The 22,532-nt window shown below is 42.6% G+C and overlaps 1 protein-coding gene across 5 annotated transcripts; it reads left to right on the top strand.

Annotated features, from left to right (window-relative positions):
• Positions 1-67: 67 nt before the first annotated feature.
• ATP5F1C (ATP synthase F1 subunit gamma) lies at positions 68-22,463 on the top strand. 5 transcript variants are annotated; one of them, XM_053572149.1, is made up of 10 exons: positions 95-212; positions 1,458-1,554; positions 8,523-8,557; positions 9,296-9,427; positions 15,217-15,421; positions 15,985-16,128; positions 16,238-16,302; positions 17,978-18,133; positions 18,714-18,810; positions 21,670-21,712. In XM_053572149.1, the coding sequence occupies exons 3-10, from the start codon at positions 8,539-8,541 to the stop codon at positions 21,674-21,676; spliced, it is 825 nt and encodes a 274-aa protein (XP_053428124.1). In that variant the 5' UTR covers positions 95-212; positions 1,458-1,554; positions 8,523-8,538; the 3' UTR covers positions 21,677-21,712. The 5 variants fall into 5 exon arrangements, with proteins under 5 accessions (XP_053428122.1, XP_053428121.1, XP_053428123.1 ...); XM_053572147.1 differs by lacking the exons at positions 1,458-1,554; positions 21,670-21,712 and adding an exon at positions 22,326-22,463 and having other exon boundaries at positions 68-212; XM_053572146.1 differs by lacking the exon at positions 1,458-1,554 and having other exon boundaries at positions 68-212.
• Positions 22,464-22,532: the final 69 nt, after the last annotated feature.

The raw sequence follows: 22,532 nt of genomic DNA, 5'->3' as shown, positions 1-22,532 counted from the left end.
GGCCTGGGAAAGCTGGGTTCCAAGGCTCGCGATACTTCTCTCGGTTGGCGCGAGGAGGCGAGACAGAAGGAGAAAGCGGAGTGGGAGGGGCGCGCTGGAGCTTCGGCGCAAGCGCAGGGAGACCTGTCCCCGACCTTCAGCCTGGCTGCTAGCACCATGTTCTCTAGGACTGGCGTCGTGGGGCTCTCGGTCTGGGCCTTGCAGCCACGATGGTATGCAGCTTGCGGGCGGAGCGGGAGGTTAGCAAGGGAAGTAAGGGCCAGGTCGGATGGGTGGAGGAACGGGCGGGGATGCACAGGGTAGGTTCGGGACGGTGGGTCCGTATCAGGCCCGTCGCCTTGCAGAGGCCCGAGGCAGCCGCGATGCGGGAAGCGGCTCCGAGGCCGGAAGGGCGAGCGCTGGGGCCGGGCCGGGCTCCGGCGGAGCAAGGTCACGCCACATCCCCTGAGGCTGGGTCATCTTGGCCCTTGGGACTGCGACCTTAGATCAAAGTCATGTCAGGGCGGCCTTGGATTCATTCAGCCAATAAGTTGCTCCCTGAGCTTCGGCGGCGAGCAAGGCACCAGGGCTCGGAGAGTCTTCAGCAGGGCCCGCAAGGTGGCAGGGGGAACCTGAGAAAAAGCCTCTAGGTCCAAGCTGTGCTTTTTGTCCTTGAGGGGGACACTAGAGAAACGAAAACGAACAAAATAAGTGTTCTCTGCGCTGATGGTCGTCGGGTGTAGAAAGGACCTTAGAGATGTGTTAGCGAAGAAAGGAAAGACACCCGGCACTATTTGAAATACTGGTGCTGAAGCCGGAACCCTGCAAGGTCAAGAAGTTGTCCTGAGGAGGAGATAGATAGGCCTTAAGGGGGCGGTGTTAACTGCCCTGCAAGTAAAGGGTGCTACAAGTTTTGAGAATTGTAAACATTAGTTGGCAGGCCTGGGTGAAGATGCATATTAAAAGGCCTAGGAGTGGGCAGATAAAAATTGGTTTGGGGATGATACTCTGTAATAGGATGAAATGTTTTGAAGCTTGATAGTATGGAAGAATTTTACACACGGTGCTAAGCTACAGGTTGTGTGTTAGCGCTTCCCTGGTTTTACAATATGGGGGAATTCTAAGAAGCTGCGAACTAAACTAGATTTTTGCATCCTAATTTTCGTAAAGGGACTTTTAAAGCATTTATTGAAATCGTTTTAAATTAAGCAAAGAATTTATGTCAATACACAAGAATATTCATGAAATTGTCACTTTATAGTTGAATTCTGCATTGTGCAGGTTGTCCCATGTTAACCACTCAGTAGACTTTTGCTGGGTGCCTGCCCTGCACCCTTTAATGCTAAGAAAAGTGCTAAAATGTGGTAGTGAACAAGTAATATGGTCTCCCTGAGCTTCCTGGGGGCAGTTCTTGGTGGGCAGTTGTCCCCTCTTACTGTGCATCACTGTTATCTGTCAGTATGTTTATTTTTTTACAGAGATGGCGTTTTGCTCTGTTGCCCAGTCTGGTGTCAAACTCTTGGGCTCTAGTGATCTTCCCTCCTGAGACTCTCACAGTGCTGAGATTATACAGACGTAAGCCCAACCTATTAGTATTGTTAGAACTGTAAAGTATTATTCAAGTCGATCCTTAAAACGTAGAGTTTCTGAAATGAAGACAAAAATATTTTACATAAATTTCTAGAAACAATCTTTTTACAAAAACACCTGTAAGATAATTTAAAGATCTTTTAAGGTGGCGCCTGTGGCTCAGTGAGTAGGGTGCTAGCCTCATATACCAAGGGTGGTGGGTTCAAACCCAGCCCCGGCCAAATGCAACAAAAAATTAGCTGGGCATTGTGGCGGGCGCCTGTAGTCCCAGCTAACTCTGGAGGCTGAGGCTAGAGAATCGCTTAAACCCAAGAGTTTGAGGTTGCTGTGAGCTGTGTGACATCACGGCACTCTACCAACTGCCAAGAAGTGAGACTCTGTCTCTACCAAAAAAAAAAGATTTTAATAAAAGATCATTTTAAATAAGAGCTCTTAGTCTGAGACAAACCACTGTTAGAAACCAAAATTAGAACCTCTATAGTGGATAAAGTTGCTAGTCCTGACCTTAGTCCCTTTGGAATACTGGTTTTAAATGGTCAGACATCAGTGTTCCACTCTGGAAAGCTTACTCTGTCTTTTCACATATTCCACTGCTCTTGGTGCTTCCTATCTTTCCCACCTTTTCTGCCTTTTGAATTCAGAAGTTAAAACCATCTTATGTTTCACACTCTACAGAATTAATTTGGAATGGGAGAAAACTGCCTTTGCCGTCACTGAACTGTGAAGAGTCATTTCTTTGGCTCTGTTTTGATTATTGAAAGCTTTTAAAAGTGCAATCTGTTAGTATAATGGTGACCCCCGCCCCCAGGGATGTAAAGTGAACATTAGTCTTGATTAAAGCCTTGGTGAAGTTACTTTAATACTTATTTAGAGTATCAGCAAAATAGCCTAAGTTTTTGGAAATTAAACTTGTTTTTTAAAAAGTTGCATTTAAAACAGTGGAAATTAAAAATTTAAGAAAAGGGGTCCCTAATTACTGTCTTTAAATCTGGAGAAAACACATTTCTGTTTCGTATTGTTCTGTATAACTGGTTTATAACAAGATACCAACATTCACAAATTAAACGATGTTCACTGAAAAGAAGAGAGAAAAGGCAGGTTGTCATCTGAAATCATGAGAGCAGGTATTTATTGGCAAATGTAAAAAGAGTAAGGCAGCAGAGTGTGGCACTGTGTGGTAAAAGACGCTGGCGCCCAACTGCCCAGCTGTTGGGGATTGAATCCTAATTGCTGCTTACTGGCTGTGTGCTTGTGGGCAAGTTACCTGGTGTCCACACCACAGGTTCCTCATCCTTTAAATGGCAGTAATAAGAGTGCACAATTCATGGGGTTAGTGTGAGGTTTACAGGAGTATTTGCAAAGAATCTAGAATAGTGGGAGAAATGCAGTGTGGATCCAAATACTGTGTATCTGTTGAAAAATAAAAACGAGTTTATAAGCCTCATTGCTACATAAATATGTAAGCAAGTTTATTACACTTGCCAGAGGAGGAAAAGAAGATAAACAGTCATGGGTGTGGGTTGGAGAAGTGTGGGGGAGGCATATTTTGGTGGAGGCAGGTGATGGACTTTTACGAATTCAGTGTTAGAATTAAATGCACTTCATAATTGTCTTTTCCTTGAGAATACTGTTACTTTTTAATTTTTTCTTTTTATGGCGTAAAAGACTTTAAAAATCTGTCAAACTATGATTTCTTGGGGGTTAATCATTCCTGGCTTCCTTACCCACCACCTCCCGCTCTTCTAGCAGTGCGGTATGGTCGTGCTAGGTAACGGTAGTGCACAACCCATTTGATTCTCCATCCACTGTGTTTTATACATTTCAGGTTCTCAATCTCCTGAGGATTTCTTGGGATATGGTGATTCAGAGTAGTCTTAATCTTCTCATTGGCCAAAATCCTATGTTTAGTAAAGCAAGCCATCCCTAAAGACAGTTCGATTAGTTCATGGCTGTTCTGTACTCACATTGTACTTAAAAAATAAAGTAGTAACAAACATCTTCAGAGCTAAATGAAAGCTGAACATGAGCACCTTGAAACCCGTGAGATTAGGGCATGTGCACAGCAGTCACAAAAGGTGCTTCTTTGTCCCTGTCACTTGGAATACTTATGGAAGCCACAACATTCCGCGTTTGTCTAAATACGGTATGCCATTTAAATTTGTTCCATGTGGTGTTCTCCGACTAGGAACTGGTGTCAGTTAAATTGAAGTGTCTGCCTAAAACCAAAACATCCAAATGTCATTTGGTACAGCCGATAAATTTAGAGTGTTCTGCGAGAAAAGTCATTACTAAAATGAAAAAGTTGGCCAAAAAATGGTGTTACCCTCTTCAAGTATCATTCTGTCAGATAGTCTGTACTCTGGAATAGCAGAGTTTGTCAGTATTTGCCAACTTTTATCTTTTCCTTTAAGAGATCGATTCTTGAAAACAAACCTAATATTTTCCACATAATCTCTTTCCTCTCATTTTTAAATTTTTCTCTGTGGCTAAGTATTACTACTATTGAGCTGGATAATTAAAGAATTTTTTTTTAATTAGCTAATTAACTGTTTGGTTATGATCTTCCAGAATTTTTTTTGTTTTTTGGGGGGAGGGGGTTACTGTAGCCTCAAACTAAGCTCAGGTGAACCTTCTACCTCAGCCTCCTGAGTAGCTACAACTACAATTACATGCTATCAGGCCTGCCCAGATTTTTATTGTCAGTACAGATGGGGTCTGTTCGTTGCCCAGGCTGGTCTCCAACTCCTGGGCTCAAGCATTCTTTCCACCTTGGCTTCCAGAGTGCTGGGAATATAGTCAGGAGCCACAGTGCCCAGCCCTAGAATTATTTTTATGTACATAATCACATAAGACCATACAACATGAATTATTTTATAACCTGCATTTTTAAAATTATAATGGATAGACTACTTTTTAGTACCGTTTTAAATTAATAGAAAAATTGAGCATTTAGTATGGAAAGTTCCATATACCCATAATAATATATTATTCTCCCAGAATAATGTATACTACAATTACTAAACCATATTGATAACTTTAAGAGAGAAAGTCTCCCAGGCTAGAGTGCAGTGGTATGATTAAAGCTCACTGCACCCTTGAACTCCTGGGTTCAGGGATCTCCCTCTGTGTCAGCCTCCTAAGTAGCTAGAACTATAGGCACCTGCCACCATGCCTGGTCTTGGTACATTATCATTAACTAGAGTCCAGAATTTCATGAAGGTTTACTCCTTTTGTTATACAGTTCTACAGATTTTGACAAATTCATAATGACATGTATCCACCATTACAGTGTCAGCTTCATGCCCTGAAAATCCTCTGCTCTCCCCCAAACTCTCAACAACTACTAATCTCTTTGCTGTCATTATAGGCTTGCCTCTTCTGGTTTGTCATTTACAGAAGTTAGAATCGTACAGTAGATGGTCTTTTTCAGAGTGCCTCCTTTCATTTAACGATATGTACTTAAGGGTTTTCCATGTTTTTCTAGCTCATTTGTATGTAGGTTTTGTGTGGGCATAAGTTTTCAGCTCAACTGGGTAAATACCTAGGAATGTGATTGCTGGATCTTACGTTAAGACTATGTTTAGCTTTGTAATAAACTGCCAAAGCATCTTCCAAAGTGTCTGTACCATTCTGCATCCCTGCCTGCGGTCAGAGTGAGTTCCTTTTGCTGCGTATCATCATCATCTGGTGGTGTCAGTTTTTGAGGTTTTATTCATTCTTGTAGGTATATAGAGGTATCTTGTTTCAATTTGCAATTAGCTAATGACATGATACTGAGCGTCATTTTATTTTATTTATTTGTTTTTTGGGGGGGGTGGGGAGACAGAGTCTCAAGCTGTCACCCTGGGTAGAGTGCCGTGGCATCACAGCTCACAGCAACCTCAAACTCTTGGGCTCAAGTGATCCCCTTGCCTCAGCCTCCTGCACAGCTGGGACTCCAGGCATCTGCCACAACGCCCAGCTATTTTTTTTGTTGCAGTTGTCATTGTCATTTAGCTGGCCAGGGCCGGGTTCGAACCCACCAGCCTAGTGTGTTTGGCCAGCGCCCTACCCACTGAGCTACGGGCGCTGCCATAAGCATCATTTTATGTGCTTGACTTGCCATCTGTTCATCTTTTTTGGTGAGGTGTCCACGTCCTTTGCCCATCTTTATTTGAGCTATTGTTGCAGTTTTTTAAGTTGTACATTTTATTTTTTAAAATACAAGTCCTTTATCAGAGATATGTTTTCAAAATATTTTCTCCCAGTCTGTGGCTTCTCTTGTCATTTAACTGTGTTTTACAGAATGGGAGTTTTAATAGGTCAACTTCTTTCTGTCATGGGTCACGTCATTGGTGTTGCATCTACAAACTCCTTGCTAAACCTGAGGCACCCACATTTTCTTCTGTGGTATCTTGTAGAAGTTTTATAGTTTGGAATTTCACATTTAGATCTGATCCATTTTGAGTTAATTTTGTGAAAAATGTAAAGTCATTGTCTAGATTAATATTTTTGCACATGGGTATTCAGTTCTTCTGGTACCATTTGCTGAGGGGATATCCTTCATTGAATTGTTTCTGCTCATTTGTCAAAGCTTAAGTGGGCGGACTGTATTGTGTGGGTCTGTTTCTGAGCTATTGCTGTATCTTCATAGCAGGTCTCAAGTCAGGCGGTGTGGCTTCTCAGCTTCGTTCTTTTTCAGTATTGTTTGGCTATTCTGAGTCTTTTGCCTTTCCATATAAACTTTAAAATAGGTTTATTGATATCCACAAAATAACTTGCCAAGATTGTGACTGTGTTGAATCTGTAGATCAAGCTGGGAAAAATTAACACCCTTGCAACATCGAGTCTTCCTACCCATGAGTAGAGAACCTCTCCTTATTTATTTATATATTTGACTTCTTTCCTCAAGAGTTTTCTAGTTTTTCTTCATATAGATCTTGTTTTTATGTCTTTTTAGCTTTGGTAAAGTGATAAAATATGCATAATATAACATTATTTTAACCATGCAATTGTGTGGATTTTTTTCACATCAAGCTCCAGCTGTCCCTAGCTGGTGTGTGGAAAGCAGTTCACTTTGCTGTGCCTGAACTTTCTATCCTGCAGCTTTGCTACACTTGCTTCTTGGTTCTAGGAGGATTGCTTTTGTGTTTATTTTTATTCTTTGGGATTGTCTACATAGATAATCGTGCCATCTATAAACCAAGACAGTGTTGTTGCTTCCTTCCCAATCTGTATGCCTCTTGTTTCCCTTTCTTGTCTTAATTGTCTTAGCCAGGACTCCAGGGTGGTGTCGTGTAAGGGTGATGAGAGATGTCCTGGTCTTGTTTGCAGTCTCAGAGAAAGCTGCTAGTTTTTCACCATTAAGTCACAGGTTTTTAGGTATTTGCTTTGTATCAAGCTGAGGAAATGTTTTTCTATTACTGGTTAAACGATAGACATTATCATGAAAGGGTGTTAGATTAATATTGACCTAACTTTGCTTACCTGGAATAAATCCTGCTTAGTCGTGTGTAATTCTTAATACATCGTTGAGGGTTTTTACACCTGTGCTCACGAGATACTAGTCACCATCCACTGAGATCATTTCATTAGAAACCCTCAATTAGTCTTACTGTTTTCCTGTCCACTAAAAATTTGCTCTCACATCAGTCTCTTGTTGCGACCCAGTTCCCAGTTCTTGCTGGCTTGTTCTTGTCTGGAGGCTGCCGCAGCCTGGGGCTCTGTGTCTTCAGTGTTAACCAGTTGTGCTGTCTCTGCTGTCTGAGATACTTTGCTGAAATGCTGACCCAATTTGTGGGCTTATAAACATTGTTTCCTTGCTTCCTACAAAGTAATACTTAAACCGGTTTGTGTGTGTGTGTGTGTGTGTGCGTGTGTGTGTGTGTCAGTCTCACTATGTTGCCCTGTAGAGTGTCATGCCTTCACAGCTTTAGTGGTTCTCTTGCCTAAGTCTCCCAAGTAGCTGGGACTACAGGCGCCCAAAGGCTGTTTTTTGTTGCAGTTGGCATTGTTTAGCTGGTGCAGGCCGGGCTCAAACCCGCCAGCCTCGGTGTACGTGGCTGGTGCCATAACCACTATGCTATGGGCGCCAAGCCGAAACTGATTTCTTTTTTAATGTTTAAATATCTAAGTAGTAGCTAGCCCAGCCCATGTCTCCAGCTTCCCCTTCTGCCCTATTTCACTATTCTCTGAACATGAAATCCTCTTTCAAAATTCTCTCCCACTCACAGATATCCCCTCCCTAGGCCCTCCTTTCTGTACAAACTCCGCAGTCTTTAGTTCTGCCATGTAACGTTGCTGCCAACACAGGCACTTCATGTGGATTCAAAGGCCAGAAGATAATATGTTTTTAATGTGTCCTCCCCACTGGGGCAGGGATTCGTGTATTTATCTTTCACTGGCATTTAAGTCTACTCATTTTTACTTTTGTGCATTAGCACTTTACTTATGAAATGGTAAACTGCTTCTTGTGGTTAGAGCCCATGTCCTATTAACCAATGCTGCTTAGCAAATGTTTATTAAATTGAACTGAAAACGTTAATCACTTCAGATAAACTAACTGTACTTTCACACAGGTGGCCATATTAGACTGTACCATTGACTTTGCTGTTGAACTAAGGAAGTCAAGGGTTGCTTTTTAGAGGTAGCTGAACTTGATTTGAACTATAGTTGGACATTCTAACAAGTGGAAGGATTTTCTGTTACAAAAGGGATACAGATGAGGCTGTGGGGATCGGAAGGGAGCATTATGGTTGCCATGGCGGTTTCAGAGGGACATAAGTGACAGAGCCAGGCCATATGAAATAAGGCTTTTCATACAAGGTTTGGAATTCAAATGTATACCTGTCTATTCATATACATCCAGAGTCCCGTATTTGATAGATTGTTTCTTTATGGGGTGTTGTTTAAATAAATATATTAACTCTGGAAGTTTTTTTCTTATATGATGTTTCTAAAACCTTTATTCTCAGGGTCCAAGTTCGAAATATGGCAACTTTGAAAGATAGTAAGTATTTATTTCTATCAATATATGAATTACAAAAAACCTAAATTTTGCCAAATGAGACACTTAAAATTGTACTGCTTTGACCCAGTGTATAGTTGGGCTAAAAAGACAAAATGAATCTATGTTGTTCATGGGACATGGAACTCGTTTTGGAAAAGACCAGTAGGAGGTGGCACAAGAGAAAGTTCTGTTGATTCTGTTGCCTGTAGAATGATAATACTATAACCAGAAAAAAATTATACTGTTTGCATGCGTATATAAAATAAATGTTATGGAGTGTGTGGTTGAGACCACTTTTCATACATTTAATGTTCTGAATACATAATATACTGTTCTCTTATGTTGCTATTTGCTTTTCTAAGTAATAGCTAGTCTTGTTCTTTTATTAGTACAAGTTCTAACATTAAGACTGGTTTGTGGCCTGAGCAAGAACAAAACCCCATCTCTATAAAACGTAGAAAATACAGCCAGGCATAGTGGTGCCAGCCTGTAGTCCCAGCTACTTGGGAGGCTGAGGCAGGAGGATCACTCGAGCCCAAGCATTTGAGGCTGCTGTGAGCTATAGTGATGCCACTGCACTCCAGCCCAGGCAACAGGTGGAGACTGTGTTAGCATCACATTATTTATTGATGGTTTGAGTGCTAAACTAATCCTACCCTGCACTTTAGAAAAATCTCTCAGTAAATCCACAGTTAAATTATAATTCCTTTGTCTTAACACAGCACTTCTATTTTTCAGTTACCAGGCGACTAAAGTCCATCAAAAACATCCAGAAAATTACCAAGTCTATGAAAATGGTAGCAGCAGCAAAATATGCCCGAGCTGAGAGGGAGCTAAAACCGGCTCGAGTATACGGAGTAGGATCTTTGGGTAAGAAAAGAGTAATTCACAGTTACAAAGAAGTATTTAACCTAACAAAGATTACTGAGGACTTTTATTTAGTGACATTGGGTGTATTCAGTACACACATGTACTCGTCTTTCATGGATGTACTCTTGACGTGCAGTTACAGCAGCTCTGCAGGCAGGAGCTGTTAGAGCCTCTGCTTCATGCAGTCACAGCAGCTACACAGGCAGGAGCTGTTAGAGCCTCTGCTTCCTGCAATCACAGCAGCTCTGTGCACGCAGGAGCTGTGAGAGTCCCTGCTTCGTGCAATCACGGCAGCTCTGTGCAGGCAGGAGCTGTGAGAGTCCCTGCTTCGTGCAGTCACAGCAGCTCTGTGAGGCAGGAGCTGTGAGAGTCCCTGCTTCATGCAGTCACAGCAGCTCTGTGCAGGCAGGAGCTGTTAGAGTCTCTGCTTCGTGCAATCACAGCAGCTCTGTGCAGGCAGGAGCTGTGAGAGTCCCTGCTTCGTGCAGTCACAGCAGCTCTGTGCAGGCAGGAGCTGTGAGAGTCTCTGCTTCGTGCAGTCACAGCAGCTCTGTGAGGCAGGAGCTGTGAGAGTCCCTGCTTCGTGCAGTCACGGCAGCTCTGTGCACGCAGGAGCTGTGAGAGTCCCTGCTTCGTGCAGTCACAGCAGCTCTGTGCAGGCAGGAGCTGTGAGAGTCCCTGCTTCGTGCAGTCACAGCAGCTCTGTGCAGGCAGGAGCTGTGAGAGTCTCTGCTTCGTGCAGTCACAGCAGCTCTGTGCAGGCAGGAGCTGTGAGAGTCTCTGCTTCGTGCAGTCACAGCAGCTCTGTGAGGCAGGAGCTGTGAGAGTCCCTGCTTCGTGCAGTCACAGCAGCTCTGTGCAGGCAGGAGCTGTGAGAGTCTCTGCTTCGTGCAGTCACAGCAGCTCTGTGCAGGCAGGAGCTGTTAGAGTCTCTGCTTCATGCAATCACAGCAGCTCTGTGAGGCAGGAGCTGTGAGAGTCCCTGCTTCGTGCAGTCACAGCAGCTCTGTACAGGCAGGAGCTGTGAGAGTCTCTGCTTCGTGCAGTCACAGCAGCTCTGTGAGGCAGGAGCTGTGAGAGTCCCTGCTTCGTGCAGTCACGGCAGCTCTGTGCAGGCAGGAGCTGTTAGAGTCTCTGCTTCGTGCAGTCACAGCAGCTCTGTGCAGGCAGGAGCTGTGAGAGTCCCTGCTTCGTGCAGTCACAGCAGCTCTGTGCAGGCAGGAGCTGTTAGAGTCCCTGCTTCGTGCAGTCACAGCAGCTCTGTGAGGCAGGAGCTGTGAGAGTCTCTGCTTCGTGCAGTCACAGTAGCTCTGTGCAGGCAGGAGCTGTGAGACTCTGCTTCGTGCAGTCACAGCAGCTCTGTGAGGCAGGAGCTGTGAGAGTCCCTGCTTCGTGCAGTCACAGCAGCTCTGTGCAGGCAGGAGCTGTGAGAGTCCCTGCTTCGTGCAGTCACGGCAGCTCTGTGCAGGCAGGAGCTGTTAGAGTCTCTGCTTCGTGCAGTCACAGCAGCTCTGTGCAGGCAGGAGCTGTGAGAGTCTCTGCTTCGTGCAGTCACAGTAGCTCTGTGCAGGCAGGAGCTGTGAGACTCTGCTTCGTGCAGTCACAGCAGCTCTGTGAGGCAGGAGCTGTGAGAGTCCCTGCTTCGTGCAGTCACAGCAGCTCTGTGCAGGCAGGAGCTGTGAGAGTCTCTGCTTCGTGCAGTCACAGCAGCTCTGTGCAGGCAGGAGCTGTTAGAGTCTCTGCTTCGTGCAATCACAGCAGCTCTGTGCAGGCAGGAGCTGTGAGAGTCCCTGCTTCGTGCAGTCACAGCAGCTCTGTACAGGCAGGAGCTGTGAGAGTCTCTGCTTCGTGCAGTCACAGCAGCTCTGTGAGGCAGGAGCTGTGAGAGTCCCTGCTTCGTGCAGTCACGGCAGCTCTGTGCAGGCAGGAGCTGTTAGAGTCTCCGCTTCGTGCAGTCACAGCAGCTCTGTGCAGGCAGGAGCTGTGAGAGTCCCTGCTTCGTGCAGTCACAGCAGCTCTGTGAGGCAGGAGCTGTGAGAGTCTCTGCTTCGTGCAGTCACAGTAGCTCTGTGCAGGCAGGAGCTGTGAGACTCTGCTTCGTGCAGTCACAGCAGCTCTGTGAGGCAGGAGCTGTGAGAGTCCCTGCTTCGTGCAGTCACGGCAGCTCTGTGCAGGCAGGAGCTGTGAGAGTCCCTGCTTCGTGCAGTCACAGCAGCTCTGTGCAGGCAGGAGCTGTTAGAGTCCCTGCTTCGTGCAGTCACAGCAGCTCTGTGAGGCAGGAGCTGTGAGAGTCTCTGCTTCGTGCAGTCACAGTAGCTCTGTGCAGGCAGGAGCTGTGAGACTCTGCTTCGTGCAGTCACAGCAGCTCTGTGAGGCAGGAGCTGTGAGAGTCCCTGCTTCGTGCAGTCACAGCAGCTCTGTGCAGGCAGGAGCTGTGAGAGTCCCTGCTTCGTGCAGTCACAGCAGCTCTGTGCAGGCAGGAGCTGTGAGAGTCTCTGCTTCGTGCAGTCACAGCAGCTCTGTGAGGCAGGAGCTGTGAGAGTCTCTGCTTCGTGCAGTCACAGCAGCTCTGCGGGCAGGAGCGTTAGAGTCCCTGCTTTGCTGATGAGAAAACTGAAGCACACTGAAGTTAAGTAACCTGCCTGAGATCACTCCACATACAGTGGGCTGAAAAGTCGCCATGTGAACCTGTATGGTTGGCATCAAAGTCTGTGTATTTGTTAACCACTTTGTTACTGTGTTAACTTTAACAATATTCTGAAATTTTTCCTAAATTGTCAAATATACCATAGGAAGAACTTGACAACAGTGCATTAGACACAAACACCACCACCACCTCCCACCCCCACCCCCCGAGAGCCTGTCCCACCTGCCGCGTCCCAGGCAGCCTCTCCTTTCATCACTTCGTGTATTTAGATTGTGCCACCTCATGTTTTCTTCCTCTTTCATGATTACCTGACACATTGTCCTTGCTGGCTTGTTTTGTTATTAGACTCCCCTACTAGAATATTGGCTTCATTCCCATATCCCCAGGCACCCAGAACACTGTAAGTACTGAATAACTGAGAACAAGAAAGATGAGTCTCACCAGCAGTACATAAGTGGAATACTGGAACATCAACTTAGCAAAATTTGCTTGTTTCCAAATTGAAGATAATACATCTGTGTATTAATATTATTTGTGTTACTGTATTTTTATTAGCTATAGAATTACCTTGTGCAGTAATTTTCTTGTGCTCTTCCATATCTTTTGTTTACATTCTTTTCTTCTGAGATGGGATTTCCTGTGTTGCCCAGGCAGGTCTCAGACTCTTGGGTTGAACAATCCTCCTAGTAGCTGGCATTACAAGTGCACAGCACTGCGCCTACCTCATGTCTTTTTTTTTAAACATACATTTATACCATTGAATAAAATTTTTTATATAAGAAAATAATACTATAGTGCACTGGGACTCAGTTGAAATGCTTCCATGCTTTACCAGTGCCACATTTTGATGGGTTTGGTGTTAGCTATCCTTATCAGTTGCAACCCATTTGCTTTCATAAGTCGCGTGCTCTGCCTAGCACGGTATGAAGCATGTGGTTGATGGCTCTCAGAAAGCACTGGTTGACTCTCAGGTCAAACCGTGAGTGGGACAGTAATACTCAGGTTTACATAGGCTGTCTCTGTTTCAGACTGTGTCAGTATCTTTGGATGCCTGACACACACGTCATGTGTGCGTAGTCGGCACTCAGTAAGTATATCTATATCTACATAGAGTCTACTAAATACTGAATTTCCTTACAAGGTTCCTCAACCTAAAAATATGGCCAGCTCAACTTTTGGAAAGGAAAGACCTTTTTAAAAATTACTCTAGCTTATTTAGATGAAAAGGGGGAAGTTATTTTATTCTTCACCTTCTTTCTGATATAAATAAGTAAATTTGTTCCCTCCAGACAGAGGCCAGGAGTGTGAGGCTTCAGTGAGCTATGAGCATGCCACTGCACTGTTACTCACTCTGGGTAACAGAGTGAGACCTAGCTCTTAAAAAAAAGTCTGTAACAACAAAAGTATATAATAAATAAGAAACCAGCTTACATAGCTGATTAAAATATTTGTGGTACAGTATTAAAAATTCAAGTCAAGACTGCCAGTCAGCTTCTGAGCTCTTTAAAAAGGTTCTGACTGCTAGATATTAAATAGATAATCATTTTAAGAATTTAAAAATTTAGGCTGGGTATGATGGCTCATATCTGTAATCTTGCACTTTCAGAGTCCAAGGTTGGAGGACCACTTGAGGCTAGGCATTTGAGACCAACTCAGGCAACAGCAAAATCCTGTCTCTACAAAAAAAAAAAAAAAAGCCAGGCATGGTAGCGTGCACCTGTAGTCTCAGCTACTTCAGAGAATCACTTGAGTCCAGAAGTTCAAGGCTTCAGTCACTTCAATGACTGTACTCCAGCCTGGGTGACAAAGTGAGACCCTATCTCAAAAAATAAATAGGCTGGGCATGGTGGCTCATGCCTATAATCCTAGCACTCTGGGAGGCCGAGGCAGGTGGATTGCCTGAGTTTACAGGTTTGAGACCAGCCTGAGCAAGAGTGAGATCCCGTCTCTGAAGTAAAAAAAAAAAAAAAAATTGGCCAGGAGTTGTGGTGGGCACCTGTAGTCACAGCTGCTTGGGAGGCTGAGGCAAGAGAATCGCTTGAGCCTAGGAGTTTGAGGTTGCTGTGAGCTGTGATGCCATAGCACTCTACCAAGGGTGACAAAGTGAGACTCTGTCTCTAAATAAATAAATAGTTAAGACAGGCATTTTATGCTCAGTAATATAAAGCATAAACATAAAAAGATTTAACAGAAATATTCTCACTCTCCTAAAGTTTGGAGTGAGTATTTACTTCTCTCTGCTTTTTGTGGGGGGGGTTCTCAAGTTTTGAAATTTGATCACTGCCCTCTACTGTAAAAGGACATGGCTGGAATTTTGGATAAATGTGGCAGTTGTAAGAATGTGTCTTGCACCTACAGGGAGCCCCAGCTCCCTGATGTCTGTTGCTGAAACCCACCCTGCCCTTAACCAGGCCATGCTTCCTGCAAGCGGTTCCTAGCCAGTGACTGAGCACACGCAGGAGACGGAGCAGGTGGGCAGCCTTCCTGAACTGCACAGAGGTCCGGCAGCTGCCGCTGAGCCCTTCTTCCTCCCACCACTCAGCCGGGGGTTCTGGTCTCTCAGCCTTATCTTAACTGCCTTTTAGAGCTCCCAGGTGGTTCCTGTAGTAAATCTCTGTACCTTTAGTCTCATTTAATCTCCATGTGGCCTCTGCTTCTTGGAAGACCAGACCAATAATGTGACCTTGGTAAAGTCATGTTAAAAATAAAGTGGCATCCATTATTTTAATATCAACAGTTTTTCTAAGAATTTGCTATGTAGATTACATTAGTGGTTCAGCAAATACTTCCAGCTTTTTTGGTTGTATGCTGGAGGTTTTCATTCTATAAAAGTCTGATAGGTGAGTAGATACCTCTGTAATTCAAGCCTCTTTACAGGTTCTTTAATTGTACTAAAGATTTCTTTGGGTCAGTATTTAAGATAAATTGGCCATTAATTGGCTCTTAGGATCTTTTGTTAGAGATTTAAAGCTTTATGGTTCTCAGCCTTGTAGGTAGAATAAAAGTGTACAGATACTTGTAATTGTACCCATCAAGTGCCAACAAATTTAAATGTGTTTTTGAAAATAGCCAACTCTTATAAATTGGGGATTATTACTATATTTAGTATAAAAATTTAAAAAAGTTTTTTTTTGTTTTTAAGCTCTGTATGAAAAAGCTGATATTAAGGTGCCTGAAGACAAGAAGAAGCACCTCCTTATTGGCGTGTCGTCAGATCGAGGGCTTTGTGGTGCTATCCATTCCTCAGTTGCCAAGCAGATGAAAAATGAGGTGGCTGCACTCACAGCGGCTGGGAAAGAAGTTATGATTGTTGGAATTGGTGATAAAATCAGGGGCATACTTCAAAGGTAATTTAAATATGTATCATTTATGTTCATGAAGGTACAGCAAGAGGAAATATTCTATGAAACATTTTGATCAATTTAAGGCTTCTTAGATGATTTAAGCAAATTGTCTTTCCAGGTACATTTTTGGTCTACTCACAGGGAGGTTTCAGTTTTGTCATTTTTCCCAGGACCTCCTGGAATACACACACTTCCCTGTTTTCTGCTTGTGTTTTGCATCTCCTTCATCCAAACCATAAATTGAGTATCATGGGAGTAGTAAAAGCTGTTAGCATAGACTCTGAGGAGCTGTTACAGCCTGGAAATGTTAACAGTGAACAGTATCCATTAGTTCAAAGAGAGAAATAAGGGTTAACAGAATATAAAACAGGCCTAATTTGTAGTCTTTAGTTCTTTGCAAGTGCTGATGAAAAGAAATAATGGTGATAATATGTGGAAGAAATTAATTCAGGGAACCTATGCCCCCAAAAAATCTTGATCCATGGTGATGAGGTATTTTTATAGAAAACACAGAAAATATTCTTTTGGCAGAAGTATTCTTATATTTTCTCTTCATTTTCTTATAGGACTCATTCCGACCAGTTTCTGGTGACATTCAAAGAAGTGGGAAGAAAGCCCCCCACTTTTGGGGATGCGTCAGTCATTGCCCTAGAGTTATTAAATTCTGGATATGAGTTTGATGAAGGCTCTATCGTCTTTAATCGGTTCAGGCAAGGAAAATTTACAAAGCAGAGCTGTTTTTGTTCATATTTTGAAATAATGGAGTGTCTATTTGCAAGCTTAAAAATTGAGGTTTACATTTGTTTTTGTTATTTCTAGGTCTGTCATCTCCTATAAGACAGAAGAGAAACCCATTTTCTCCCTTAATACGATTGCAAGTGCTGGTAAGTTGTTTTTATCTGAGAAGTGTTTTTTGCACATGGAGTAGAAAAATCTGTACACAAAGGAAAATAGTGTTTGTCAAGACATCCTGTCACACCTGCAGCAATGGGGCTATTTCTAAGAAGCACCATCTTCTTAGTTACTTTGGTGATATCTTAATTCAGTCATTATTTGATAACTGTTACTCCTTTTCATTAATTGAATAAGTATTTGTTGAGGTTTGTCATTAGATTTTCTGGCCTTAAGGATTAAGACCCTAGCTAGAAAACAGATTTGCAGTTTATGTGTGGGAATTCTCTAACTTCAACACAGCCTGTTTACATTGATCCACTCAATTCCTCTTTTTCTTTTTTTTTTTTTTGAGACAGAGTCTCACTCTGTCCCCCAGGCTAGAGTGCCATGGCATCAGACTAGCTCAGAGCAACCGCAAACTCCTGGGCTCAAGCAATCCTCCCGCCTCAGCCTCCCAAGTAGCTGGCTGGGACTACAGGTGCCTGCCACATTGCCTGGCAAATTTTAGTAAAGATGGGGTCTCGCTCTTTCTCAGGCTGGTCTTGAACTCTTGAGCTCAAGCAGTCTACCCTTGCTAGGATTACAGGTGTGAGCGACGGCACCTAACCTGTTTCTTTCTTAATGGTACATAAAATAGATGTTATGACCAATACCATTTTAAATTTGATGAAAGTACTATTTCACCATTTTACCCTAATGAATGAATTTTGAAACATGCTACTAAATTTCTACAACATTAAATTCAGGTTCATTCTTATTGGTATAAAAGTTATTAAGAAAAAATTATTTTAAATATAAAAGAAAAAGAAAGAAAAAATAGTAAAATTCATATCAGCTTCTGCTCTTCAGTCTCACACTCTTTGTTTGTTTGGAAAGGTTTTTCCTCTCATTTTCCAAATTGACACATTATGAATTCTCCAGTAATCAGAAGGCTGAATTGTAATTATTGTACAGGTTGAACACCCCACATCTGAAATGCTCGGGGCCAGAAATGTCTTGAGTTTCAGAACATTTGCCTATTTATAATGAGATGTCTTAGGAAGGGGACTCAAGTGTAAATACAAAATTCATTTACATTTTATGTACACCTTATACACATGGCCTGAAGGTAATTTTATATAATAGTTTTAATTTGTGTGTGAAATAAAGTTTTGATTGTGACCCATCACCAGAAATTAGGTATGGAATTTCCACTGTGGCATCATGTTGGTGCTCAAAAAGTGTGGGATTTTGGAGCATTTTGGATTTTAAACCTTGGATTAGAGATGCTCTACCTATATTATACTATATTGGTTTTAATTTTTAAGGCTTTTTTTTTTTTTTGAGAAAAACATTTACTCAGTGCTTGATGGCTTTGTAATAAGTATTTGCTAGGTGCTGTGCAGAGGACTTCCTATCCACAAGATTTGGCACCATTACTTTAAATGTTGGCTTCTTAATTTTTCTTAAGCATCTGGAGTAGAGTATCAAATGCTTTGTTACACATATTTAGCTGAACATAAGCTATAATCTATAGTGTGGGAATAGATTAAATTATTGGAACCAATTCACTTACATTTTCTGCTCTGTAGTTACAAAGGAGTTTTATACTGATACAAACTGCCTTTGGTTAAATCAGTCTGTGCTCTGTATGACTTCAAAGAACTCCTTCACTTGCTTTGACAGAGAGCATGAGTATCTATGATGATATTGATGCTGATGTGCTGCTGAATTACCAGGAGTACAACCTGGCCAACATCATCTACTACTCTCTGAAGGAGTCCTCCACCAGTGAGCAGAGTGCGAGGATGACGGCCATGGACAACGCCAGCAAGAACGCTTGTGAGTGCACAGCACACAGTGCCAGCAGGAGCCCTTGTGAGCACACCGTGACTCACTGTAATCCCAGCACTTTACCCTGGTGAAGGCCAAGGCAGGAGGACTGAGCCAAGCAGTTATAAACCAGCCTGAGCAACATAGCAAGACCCTATCTCTACAAAAAGTTTTTTAAAAAATTAGCCAGGCATGGTGGCAGGCACCTGTAGTCCCAGCTACTCAGGAGGCTGAGGTAGGAGGGTCACTTGAACACAGGAGTTTGAGGCTGCAGTGAGCTATGATGACACCACTGTACTCAAACCTGGGAAAAAGAGACCCCCATCTTAAAAGAAAACAAAACCTTATCACAATATTCTCTGCCTGCGGGGAAGTATGTCTCACTTGGTAAGTAGTGGGTTTGCAAGTACTGTGAAAAGATATCCTATCAAAGATACAAAAATATCTTCATAAATGTTATTGTGAGGCTATTTATGGTACCCAAAAAGAACAGTCTCTTATTTTTAAATTAAGCAACAGAAGTTAAATGAGAAGTTCTTCTTTTCTGGTTTTAGATTTTGTTCTCAAATCTTTTGTGTTTTGTTTGTAGCTGAGATGATTGACAAATTGACTTTGACGTTCAACCGCACCCGCCAGGCTGTCATCACAAAAGAGTTGATTGAAATTATCTCCGGTGCTGCAGCTTTGTAAGTCTTTTAGACTGTCGCCTTCGAAGTCTTCTTCTCATCTCCCCAATATCTTGTTTAACCTTTGGGTACTTAAAAGGTTTCGGTTCTGTTCTGTCAAAGTTGAAATGATTCTGTGCTGGCAGTGCCCGTAGCTCAGGGGGTAGGGCACTGGCCACATACACCGAGGCTAGCAGGTTTGAACCTGCCCCCCAGATGCCCCCCCCCAAAAAAAATGATTCTGTGCTAAATCTTGTATCCTTACTGTTAGGATGTACAGATTAGGCAAAAATGGGACCCCTTTGGTTTCTATTGTTTCAGTTGAAACATTCAGGCTTCGTTTTTTCTATTTAGAGATAATTACATTGCTAGCTCTCACTTTCTTTCCTAAAGCATTAAGAACAAGGTAGATTGCTTGAACTCAGGAGTTCTAGACCAGCCTGAAGAAGAGCAAGACCTCCAGTGTCTAAAAGCTAACCAGGTGTTATGGCAGGCACTTGTAGTCCCAGCTACTTGAGAGGCTTAGGAAGACAATCCCTTGAACCCAGGAGTTTGAAGTTGTTATGAGCTATGAAGCCATGGCACTCTACCGAGGGTGACAAAGTGAGACTGTCTCAAAAAACATAAAAGAGAAAAGAGAGAGATCATCCTGCCTCAGCTTCTTGAGTAACTGGCACTATAAGCAACTACCATGGTGCCAGCTTATTTTTCTATTTTTAGAAAACAGGGTCTCACTCTTGCTCAGGCTGGTCTCGAACTCTTGAGTTCAAGCAGTGGTAACCCAACTGGGCCTCCCAGAGTGCTAGGATTACAGGTGTGAGCCACAGGGCCCAGCCATGAAATGTATGCTTTTCTTCCCCTGTTCCCTGTTCTTCTTCCTGTTTATCCTTCCTAACTGAGCTGGGGAATCTTCCTGCAGAAAAGAACTCCTTGGCTGGGCATTGTGGCTGACGCCTATAGTCCTAACATTCTGGGAGGCTGGGATGGTAGATTGCTTGAGCTCACAAATTCGAGACCAGTGTGAGCAAGAGCAAGACCATGTCTCTACGAAAAATAGAAAAACTAGCCAGGTGTTATGGCTCACATCTGTAGTCCCAGCTAATCGGGAGGCTGAGGCAAGAGGATTTCTCAAACCCAAGAGTAAGCGAACAGGCCTCCAGAGTCTTGAGTTACCCTTCTTTGGAATCCTGTGCTTCTGTGTATCTTAGCTCTCACAATATTGTATCAGGCATTACCTTATTTGTCTGTGTGCTCCTTGAGGCTAGGATGTGGGACCATGTCCTTTTTTTTTTTTTGAGACCAGTCTCAAGCTGTCACCTTGGGTAGAGTGCCGGGGTGTCAGAGCTCACAGCAACCTCAAACTATTGGGCTTAGACAATTCTCTGGCCTCAGCTTCTCAAGTAGGTGGGACTACAGGCGCCTGCCACAAGGACCGGCTATTTTTTGGTTGTAGTTGTCATTGTTTGGCGGGCCCAGGCTGGATTCAAACCTGCCAGCTTTGGTGTTTGTGGCTGGCGCTGAGCTGGGACCATGTCTTGCTCACTTTAGTGCCCCATCATCTGGTACATACCTCCTTAGTATAAGTTTATAGAATGAATGGATGGAATGCCATATGAGTATTAAGAACTGGAAATTGAGAAGAGGGAGTACCTCATTTTATTAGGTATGTGAAAATACAGATCTGTGTTTAAGAATTAGAGAAGTCTATCACCGAGGTGACATTTAAAGTGGCCTTTAAGTGTTATCTTTTGAAGGTAGATACTGGGCAGAATGCCAGAGAGACGCAGCTTAGAACTGATTGAGCAGAAACAGGTTGTCAGCTGCATCCATCAGCTTTCCTATCCTAAACATCCTTCTCATTTTTCTTATTTTACTTCATAAGCATAGCTTTGTCAGGACTGGTCCATTCACAGCCAGGTCACCAGTTTTCTGTTGGCATCTTAGAATAGGCTCCTGATGTCTGGCTTTATAAACTTGGCTGAGATACTGTTACCCAGCTTTGTCATCTGTACCAGGGCACTACTATAATACAAGGCTTACTCAGTTGTTCATTACCCTCCTTGGCATATGCTATAAATGCTAAGTTGGTTCTTGGATGTTGTGTTAGTGTGAAATGGCCTGGGGGAAGAACTGCCTCCTGCAGGCTCCAGACTAGGGAGACCAGAAAGCCCGGGTTCTTCTTGCTCTTGGAATGTTGGGTACGAATGTGAAGGATACATTCATACCAGGTCCTTCCTTCTTGACTAAGAATATGGGGAAACCTGACTTTTAGTAGCAAGATTGAAAGAAATGAGAAAAAGGGGACTGGGACATAAAACTAAGAATTTAGAGAAAAGAATCTAGGTAATTGAAATCGACTTAACATTTTTGTTTTCTAGAAGAGTAGTCAAATGCTTACATAAAAAGTTAGCTGTACGAGCTTGAATTGCTTATGTGAATGGACATGCATGCACTCTAACCTTTCCGTTATCATGGTTTAAGACGTTGGTATTTAATATAAACATACTTGAGTATTTAGTAACAAAATTAAGAGCGTGCATAGACATGACATTTGAGGTACCAAGTATTAGTTCCCAGGCTAAAACTTTTAATAGATTGTACACTATTTATTGAAAAAATAGTAAATTATGTGTTCCTAGTCTTGCCTACTTGCATGAACATGTTTTTATTGCTTCTAACCAGACTGAAATCTGTAGCTTTTTGTAACTATTATTGAATCTGTTCTAAAGGGATTATTTTGGTATTTACATTATTATCTACTCAAGGTGTCATGTAAAGGAGTGGATCTTTACAATGTAAATTACCTGTGATTAACTGGCATGGATGGCTTTTTGACCTGCTTGTTTTGTGTTTGTCTTTTTCTTCTAATGTAATAACCAGGGATTAATGAAAATCAACTTCCGTCCTCAGACAAGAGGTAAAGTTCACGCATTCTTCCCATACCTCTCAGAAAAGAAACCTAACCAGATGTAACTGAGGCAAATTTAGGGATGATGAAACTGATCGAGACTTAGATTTACTAGCAGCCAACTGGGGGGAGCATCGGGCTTTTCTTTTTTTAATTTAATATGTCAGTTATACAAAAAGTAGATATAACTAAGTAAACTTTAAGAATAGAGAATTAGCATTATGTTGAGATACTATATTCAGGTTGAAGAGTGGTGGTTCCCAAACTTTGTGGTCTCTGCGCTCTCCCCCCTTCCTGTTTTAACAAAGACCGCTAGACTCTCATCCACCTCTGCACCCTTCCTGTTGTGATGGTATACATCAGGTGGCCTCTGGAAAACACCATTGTGTACTCGTTGGGAATAAAAACAGGCAAAGAATGTTGTTATAAAGATAGTTTTGTCCTTATGAACCCCCTAAGAGGTTCCCTAGACCAAAATTTGAGAATCACCGGGATAGACTAACATTTCTTCATGTAAATTCAGTTGTTTGTACTCCAGTTAAACATGTATTATCTCTGGACACCAGTTTTTTCCAAGAAAAAAAGAATTTTTTTTTTTTTAACTTGTTCTACGTACTTTGTTTTTCAGGTAAAGAAGGAAAATTCAGCCAGCTGATTATGTTTTTAGCTTACTGCTGTCTTTGGAAGAAGTTGTTGCTCCTTTGTTTGAATTACTGAAGACAGCAAGATATTTGTAAATTATCTTACAATAAACAACTTACAATAAGAAAATCATTGTCTTATTATTTAAGAATAGCTATAGTTTTTAAAATGAGATGGTGCTAAGATAGTTTCA

This window comes from Nycticebus coucang, chromosome 20 (assembly GCF_027406575.1).
Source record: "Nycticebus coucang isolate mNycCou1 chromosome 20, mNycCou1.pri, whole genome shotgun sequence".
Taxonomy (NCBI): Eukaryota; Metazoa; Chordata; class Mammalia; order Primates; family Lorisidae; genus Nycticebus; species Nycticebus coucang.
Note: the sequence above shows the minus strand (reverse complement) of the source record. Positions and strands in the feature narration are given on the sequence as shown.